This window comes from Chiloscyllium plagiosum, chromosome 45 (assembly GCF_004010195.1).
Source record: "Chiloscyllium plagiosum isolate BGI_BamShark_2017 chromosome 45, ASM401019v2, whole genome shotgun sequence".
NCBI lineage: Eukaryota > Metazoa > Chordata > Chondrichthyes > Orectolobiformes > Hemiscylliidae > Chiloscyllium > Chiloscyllium plagiosum.
The window spans coordinates 1,526,823-1,535,561 of record NC_057754.1 but is presented as its reverse complement, the minus strand read 5'-3'; the positions used below and the strand labels follow the sequence as shown (position 1 = coordinate 1,535,561).

At 43.1% G+C, this 8,739-nt stretch overlaps 2 protein-coding genes across 4 annotated transcripts in view; one reads left to right on the top strand and one right to left on the bottom strand.

The window, feature by feature from the left end:
• Positions 1 to 8,739, bottom strand: part of LOC122543809 (macro domain-containing protein CT2219-like) — a 955,696-nt gene that overhangs the window by 920,190 nt on the left and 26,767 nt on the right. The window lies entirely within an intron of this gene.
• On the top strand, positions 6,223 to 7,887 carry rilpl2 (Rab interacting lysosomal protein-like 2). Its single transcript, XM_043682601.1, has 2 exons — positions 6,223 to 6,882; positions 7,015 to 7,887. The coding sequence occupies exon 2, from the start codon at positions 7,064 to 7,066 to the stop codon at positions 7,637 to 7,639; it is 576 nt and encodes a 191-aa protein (XP_043538536.1). The 5' UTR covers positions 6,223 to 6,882; positions 7,015 to 7,063; the 3' UTR covers positions 7,640 to 7,887.

Sequence of the window (8,739 nt, the reverse complement as noted above, 5' to 3'; positions counted from 1 at the left end):
ACTCCACTTTCAAGGAGCTATGAACCTGCACTCCAAGGTCCCTTTGTTCAGCAACACTCCCTCGGACCTTACCATTAAGTGTATAAGTCCTGCTAAGATTTACTTTCCCAAAATGCAGCACCTTGCATTTATCTTAATTAAACTCCATCTGCCACTTCTTAGCCCATTGGCCCATCTGGTCCAGATCCTGTTGTAATCTGAGGTAACCCTCTTCACTGTCCACTACACCTCCAATTTTGGTGTCATCTGCAAACTTACTAACTGTACCTCTTATGCTCACATCCAAATCATTTATGCAAGTGACAAAAAGTAGAGGACCCAGTACCAATCCCTGTGGCACTCCACTGGTCACAGGTCTCCAGTCTGAAAAACAATGTGGGTGGCACGGTGGCCCAGTGGTTAGCACTGCTGCCTCACAGCGCCAGAGACCCGGGTTCAATTCCCGCCTCAGGCGACTGACTGTGTGGAGTTTGCACGTTCTCCCCGTGATGCTTGGGTTTCCTCCGGGTGCTCCGGTTTCCTCCCACAGTCCAAAGATGTGCAGGTCAGGTGAATCGGCCATACTAAATTGCCCGTAGTGTTAGGTAAGGGGTAAATGTGGGGGTATGGGTGAGTTGCGCTTCGGCGGGTCGGTGTGGACTTGTTGGGCTGAAGGGCCTGTTTCCACACTGTAATGTAATCTAATCTAAACCCTCCACCACCACCCTCTGTCTTCTACCTTTGAGCTAGTTCTGTATCCAAATGGCTATTTCTCCCTTTATTCCATGAGATCTAACCTTGCTAATCAGTCTCCCATGAGGAACCTTGTCGAACACCTTACTGAAGTCCATGTAGATCACATCTATATTTGGATTGTCATAAATGAAAAGCACATTATAATAGTCCATTAATGACTTTCAGTAAATGGAATCTGCCAGAGCTACTTTCAAACAAAAGCGAAATATTGTTGATGTCACTAATCTGAAATAAGAACTGGAAATGCTGAGCAGGTCAGACAGCATCTCTGGAGAGAAAAAGAATGAATATTTCAGATTGAGATTATCTTTAATTTCACTGTCATGATGACCTAAAACCTAACTCTTTCTCACTTCAGATACTGCCTGACCTGCTGAGCATTTCCAGCAAACTTTGTGTTTTACAAACTTGTTTTGGCCCACATACCTCTCCAGTTCCCCATTCTGTGAGTGACTCACTGTCTTCATGATGACTACAGATATCTTGTATTTATCACCAATGACCCAAGAAAGAAGCATTTTAATTATCTATACTAACAATCAATTTAATACATACTCCCAAATAAATCCCCAGCTGATGTTCAGCTGGCACAATTCATCTTTCCTTTCAGAAAACACACATTCAAAAATGCTGCTGTGCTATTATAAACTTGAACTAAAAATTCAATGCTTAAAATGGGATGATCAAAGATATATGCTTCCAAAAGATGTTTTCACAAAGACTAAGTGAAGAGTCATACTAACTGGATTAGACATTCTGAATTGATGCAAATATTTTTCTAAATGTGAATGCTGAAAATCTAAAGTTTAAATAATATGCTAGACATTGACACTTGCAGACCCTGCTGTACCAGTAAATCTATTCTGACCTTTGCTTTACCTAGGAAAACAGTGGAAGGCAATTTCTCATGTTGACTTCTGATCTGTTTGAACACAGACTATTACATTAAAATATACAGCAAGATGTTATTTTTTGAGACAAAGTGTGAGATGGCCCAGGTTTTCCCTTGCACTTACATTATTCTCAGCTCATTACATATGCATGTCTAAATAAAATAGCAGAACTTCTGGACAACTCTGGGCTCCAACATCCAAGCAATGTATTTAAAAGGCACCTTGTTTGTTATTATTCACATGTGGATGTGAGTCTTGTTGGCTGGCCGTCTCATCCCTAATCGCCCCTTGAGGTGGTGGTGGTGAGCTGCCTTCTTGAACCGCTGCAGTCCATGTGCTGTAGGTAGACCCACAATGCCCTCAGAGAAGAAATTCCAAGAATTTGACCCAGCGACAGTGAAGCTATATTTCCAAATCAGAATGGTAAGTGATTTGGAGGGGAACTTGGTGGTGTTCCCAAGTATCTGCTACCCTTGTCCTGCAAGATGGAAGTGGTCATGGATTTGGAAGTTGCTTTTTAAGGATCATTGGTAAATTTCTCCAGCGCACTTTGTAAGTAGTACTGATGTTACTGAATGTCAGTGGTGAAGGGAGTGGATGTTTGCGCATGAGGTGCCAATCAAGCAGGCTGCTTAATACTGGGTGGTGTCATTCCTCTTCACTGTTGTTGAAGCTGCATCCATCCAAGCAACTGGGGGGGGTATTCTATCACTCTCCTGACTTGTGCCTTGTAGATAGTGGACTGCCTTTAGAGAGTGTGACCTTGATGTCAAGGGCTGTCACTCTCACCTCTAGAATTCAATGCTTTTGTTCATGCCTGAACCAAAGCTGTAATGAGATTAAGAACTGAGTAGCCTTTGCAGAACCCAAACTGGATGTCAGTGAGCAGATGATTGTTGAGCAGGTGATGCAACATCCTGGAGACATTCCAATCATGCTCAACCCTGCAAGCCAGAGGTCTTCGCAACTGGAACTGCAAAATTGCTCAGTGGCAGCAGCTTGCAGACGTGAACTACTCAAATTTTATACATCCCTGGTCCTGGCCTAATACAGGCATGCCTCTTGTCCATATAGAGGCCATTTCCATGATTTTAAATCAAATTTCGTCTTCTTATCAAACCACTCTCTCTTGCTTGGCAAAGTCTTGGGTCCTACATTGGAATTCCTGATATTGTTTCACCCTCTCCCCCAAGTCCAGGAGGATCAAACTTAGCCTGGGCATGGAGTCTTTTACCCACTAGCTATCCCTGAAGCTGCATGTGGGGTGGCCCTATAATCAAACAAAACAATGATAGCTTGTAATCTAACAAGGTTGTATGCTGTTTCTGCAATCAGCCTTCCAAGTTTGGAACACTTTCTGCCAGACCATTGGATGATGAGTGGTATGGAACTGTCTTTAAGTCATAGAGTCATACAGCACAGAAATAGACCCTTCAATCCAATCAGTCCATGCCGACCAGGTTTCCCGAGCTAAACTAGTCCCATTTGTCTCTGTTTGGCCCATATCTGTACAAATCTTTCCTATTTATGCTCCTGTCCAAACGTCTTTTAAGTGTTATAACTGTAGCTGCATCTATCACTTCCTCTGGCAGTTCATTCCACATACGCATAACCCTGTGCATGAAAAAGTTGACCCTCAAGTCCCTTTTAACCCCTCTCACCTTTAGCCTATGCCTTCTAGTTTCGGCCTCCCCTACCCTAGGGAAAAAACCTTTGCTATTCACCTTACCTATGCCTCTCATAATTTTATAGCCTTCTAAATGACCATCCCTTAATCTCACACACTCCAGTGAAAAAAAGCCCCAGTCTATTCAGCTTCTCCCGATAAGTCAAACCCTCTGGTCCCAGCAACATCCTTGTAAATCTTTTCTGTACCCTTTCTAACTTAATTATATCCTTTCTATAGCAGGGCAACCAGACTGTACACAGTACTCCAAAAGTGGCCTGACCGATGTCCTGTACAGCTGCCATATAACATCCCAAATCCTATACTCAATGCTCTGACCAATGAAGGCAAGTACACTAAATGCATTCTTCACCACCTTGTTTACCTGTGTTGCCACTTTCCTGTATCTGAACCTCTAGGTTTCTCTGTTCTACAACACTCCCCAGGTCCCTACCATTAAGCATTTAAATCCCGGCCGGTTTGTCGTACCAAAGTGCAACACCTTGCATTTACCTAAATGAAACTCTAATAACCAAACCCTTACCACCCAATAGCTGAAAGAAGAACACCTCATATTCCACCTTGGGACCCTGCAATCATAAGGGATTAATATGGATTTCACCAGTTTCCTCATTTTTCCCTCCCCCATTATCCCAGTCCCAAGCCTCCAACGCAGCATGCCCTCATGACCTGTCCATCACCTATCCCATCTATCTGCGCCACCTTCCTCTCCGACTTATCGCCTTCTCCCTCACCTTCATCTATCTGTTGCATTCTCAGCTACCTTCTCCCCCCCCCCAATCCACACCCTCCCATTTATCTCTCAGACCCACCCACCCCCAGCCCAAAGTCTCATGCCTGATGAAGGGCTTATGCCTGAAACGTTGACTCCCCTGCTCCTCAGATGCTGCATGACCTGCTGTGCTTTTCCAGCAAGTCACTCTCGACCCAGTCCTTGACCATAGTACTGCCTCATACAGAGCAAGGCATCAAAGTGTCTGTATCTCTGATACTCACCCTTTTTCCTCTGAGTCAGTCCCCTGAGCTGAGAAGATCCCGTTTATATATTTGGTTACCCCCCCCTAGTACTGCTACACAGCAGTAGCACTTATTTTCCCCCACTGCACCCATGCGTATATAAGCACAGGGACTCAGCGAAGACAATATTGTTCAAACAGTTTTATTCAATATTTCCACCACCATGAAAAACATCCATGCCGCCAGGGCACCAATAACAAGCAAAGCCCAACAGAGGCAGGGCTTATGTTAAAAAGGTGAAGGGACGACGGTGGGGATTAAATCAAAACAGAGTTGGAGGGGAAACTAAAACACTCCATTTCTAAAGGCATCAAAAGCATTAGTGGACACCTCACGCTCCCTCTCAGAGGGCACCTGGGTTCAAACACAGCCACAGAAACAGGGCAAACAGTTAGCCGAAATGACCTCCACCACAGCCTACTGCTTGGACCCTTTTATTGCCAATCTAGCCCAGGAGCAGACCCACAAGGAGATCCTCCAACCTACCCTCACCTCTTTTTTTGTCTGACACCACGCTTTTATTTTTAAATGATAGTGCTTATTTTTTACCTCCGCACCCATGGAGTGTGCGTGCAGGTGTGAGACACAGTGAAAAACAACAAGTACATAAATCTTTATTCATTTTCCACCACCAGTAAGAAAGGAAATACCTTAGTAGCTAGTGACAAGCAGTGCCCTTCTCTCACTTATTCTTTTTCTTTCCTTTTATATTTCCTACACTACAGTGGTAGTGCTTATATCAAGACACAGTGAAAGACACAAAGTATACAAATCTTTATTCAATTTGGACCAGCAGGAAGAAAGGAAACACCCAAATGGCCAGTGACAAGCAAATGCCTTCTCTCACTTACCTTTTCTTTTTCACATTTTACATTAATGATTTAGATGAAAGAACGTAGAATAACGCCACAGAGGCTGCTATCCCATCACTAAGTCCCCTTTTATTTACCCGTGGATAGTCCTTGACACTGATCCAGCTTTCTCAGGGCCAGCTCAGTGAACAGAACCTGTGACACGCCTTTTTTTCCTTTTCCTGTTATTTTTCTTTTTTTTAACCCGCACACTACCACCTAACTGCGAGTGCTTATTTTTCCCCAGCACCCATGGAGTGTGTGTGCAGGTGTGCAATACAGTGAAAGACACAAGGTGTACAAATCTTTATTCAATTTCCACCACCAGGAAGAAAGGCCAGTGACACTTACCCTTTTTTCCTCCCCTGTTTATTTTTTGTTCCTGTTTATAATATTTTACAAAACAGTAACATTAGCAGCTGTATACAGAGAAACAGCAATTTTACAAAGGAGAGGAGCAGCAAAGCCAGGCCCCAAACTCTACCATTCAACCAGTTTTCAGGGAAATGAGGAACCTCAAATCCCAGTTTCAATTATTACAAAACAGTAACAATGACATTTGTACATTACAAGACAGTCCAATTACATAAAAAAGTGCATACAATACAGACCCCCAGAAACCCAGCAAGCCCCCCCCCCCCCCTCCCTCGAGGCTGTTAATCTGGTTAAACATTTAAAATCAGGGAATTCTTATTAGAGTCAGAGATGTACAGCACAGAAACAGACTCTTCGGTCCAACCCGTCCATGCCAACCAGATATCCCAACCCAATCTAGTCCCACCTGCCAGCAACCAGTCCATATCCCTCCAAACCCCTCCTATTCATATACCCATCCAAATGCCTTGTAAATGTTGCAATTGTACTAGCCTCCACCACATCCTCTGGCAGTTCATTCCATACACGTACCACTGTGTGAAAAAGATGCCCCGTAGGTCTCTTTTATATATCTTTCCCCTCTCACCCTAAATCTATGCCCTTTAGTTCTGGACTCCCCAACCCCAGGGAAAAGACTTTGTCTATTTACCCTATCCATGCCCCTCATAATTTTGTAAACCTCGATAAGGTCACTCCATAGCTTTAATGTGGAAGAATGTTTTTAAAAGAGAAATGAAAAGGTAAAATCACGAATATTTGAGAATCAAGTTGAAAAGCCAATCTATTCCCCCCTCATTAAATATATGGATAAACACAGGCCTTGTACTAGCTTGTATGGAGCAGGCATCTTCCATATATTATTGTTCCATGCCGGGATATCAGTTCGGGAATGACATTTGTCCTGAGTACACTGGAAGTGGATTGAATCAGCCGGGATACTTCCAATCTCCACCAGAAGCCACTCCGAGGAAGTTTAAAATTACGTTTGATGGTAGCCAGATAATTAAATATCTATTAGGAACTCACTTTCGGGACCACTTGGTTGTAATGCAGCGCTCCGAAAGCTAATGCTTCCAAATAAACCTGCTGGACTATAACCTACTGTGATGTGATTTTTAAACTTTGTCCACCTTAGTCCAACACCGATACCTCCAGATCCATATTTCTCCCGAAGTGTTGCTAAACAACTTGGGCGGCACTGCAAAACAGACGCCTGGATTGGTTTAGAAAAACGTCAATCAAACAACAGTCCAGCTTCCTGTCATGTGAAACTTGGTACACAAGGAGGAAGTGCGGAATACAGTTATTCCACTGCTTGGAGCAGGTAATCAAACAGAAATCTGCCCATTGTTGTATGTCCGCTGTTTGAATATGCAGAGTGAAGCTTTTCTGAAGCCATAGCCATCTGTAAAATAGCAGTTCTTCATTTTAAGTGATCATCTGGTTTTAATTTCAGTTTAAGTCCAGCAGTGAGTGAGAAGGCGCAGCCAGGGAAAAAAAAATCAATGGAGGACGAACTGAACCCCACATCAGCATTTGAGAAAGACCCGTTCAAGCTCACAGCTGAAGACGTCTACGATATGTCTTATGTCATTGGCCGCGATTTATTCAAACTCAGTAGCTCAGAAGACAGCCGTACAGTCTCCGAACTGCAATATAAGGTCATCAGAGTTCTAGAAATATTCGAGTTGCTGGTGGACAGGCAGAACCTAACAGTCGAGAAACTGAAAATTGAACGGGACAATTTGAGGAAGGAAACGGAAAGGCTTCACAGTGAACTCCAAAATGCAACAAGCGATTCAGAGAAGCCGCAAAAGAATGGAACAGACAAACTGGTGATCGATGTCAATGACCCAAATCGGCCTCGTTTCACACTTCAGGAACTGACGGATGTGTTGCAAGAACGCAATAAACTTAAAGCGCAGTTACTCGTTGCTCAAGAAGAACTGGAGTGTTATAAAAGCGGATTAATCCCTACAAAAGAACCACAAAGTCTGGAAAAGGTGTCTGGTGCAAATCGTGAAAGTGAACAAACTACAGTTAAGAAACTGTTTTCTCTTAAACATCGAAAAAATCATTAAGCATGTTGGACACAAGGATCTTCAAAAAAGTTTTCTAAGCACTGATTATTTTCATACTCATAACTGATTATTTTCTTAAACAGAATGGCGGCACTCTGAAAACAGTATATTGATGCAGGAATTTCCAAAGTTTAATTTTCTAAAGAATTTGAAAAATAGGTTTTGCTATGTGTAATAATAAAATGATGTGTTTTTCTATGTAGCGCAAGAATGCAAAAAGAAATTAAAGTAGATTTAATTTCAAAGTAGCCATTTTTACTTAATTTTAGGGCTCAGCAGCAATGTGCTTATTTAACTCAACTCATAATCCAGAAGCCTAGGCTAACGGTTTGGTGAAAGTGAGGACTGCAGATGCTGGAGACCAGAGTCAAAAATTGTGGTGCTGCAAGAGCACAGCAGGTCAAGCAGCATCCAGGGGCAGGAGAATCAACGTTTCAGGCATAAGCCCTTGATTAGAGTAGTGCTGAAAAAGCAGAGCAGGTCAGAAGCATTCAAGGAACAGGAAATGAATCCTGAGGAAGGGCTTTTGCCTGAAACGTCAACTTACGTGCTCCTCGGAAGCTGCTTTTCCAGCACCACTCTAATGATTTAGAGACTTGAGTTCAATTTACCATAGCCTTGGAGAGGGAAAGGAGCAGTTATCAAGGGAAGATATTTAATTGGGGAAAAGGAAATTATGGCACTATCAGACAGGAGTTGGGAAGTACGGACTGGGAGCAATTGTTCCACAGAAAGGGCACAGCAGACATGTGGAGACTGTTTAAGGAGCCATTGTTGCGAATGATGCATGAAATTGTTCCTCTGAGACAGGTAAGAAGGGGTAAGATTAAGGAACCTTGATTACGAGAACAGAAGAGCTTCTCGTCAAAAGGAAGAAGGCAGTTTACGTGGGGGTGGAGGAAGCATAGATCTAGCTTTACAGGATTACAGGCTTGCTAGAAAGGAGCTCAGAAATAAACCGAGGAGAGCCCGGAGGGGGCATGAAAAAGGCTTGGCAAGAAGGATTAGGGAGAATCTAAAGGCATTTTATTCATACGTGAGGAATAAGAGAATGATCAAATAGGGCTGATCAGGGATAGTGTAGGGAACTTGTGCGTGGA

Coding starts and splice junctions, on each gene's coding strand:
- rilpl2 (XM_043682601.1), top strand. CDS start 7,064: ATGGAGGACGAACTGAACCCCACATCAGCATTTGAGAAAGACCCGTTC.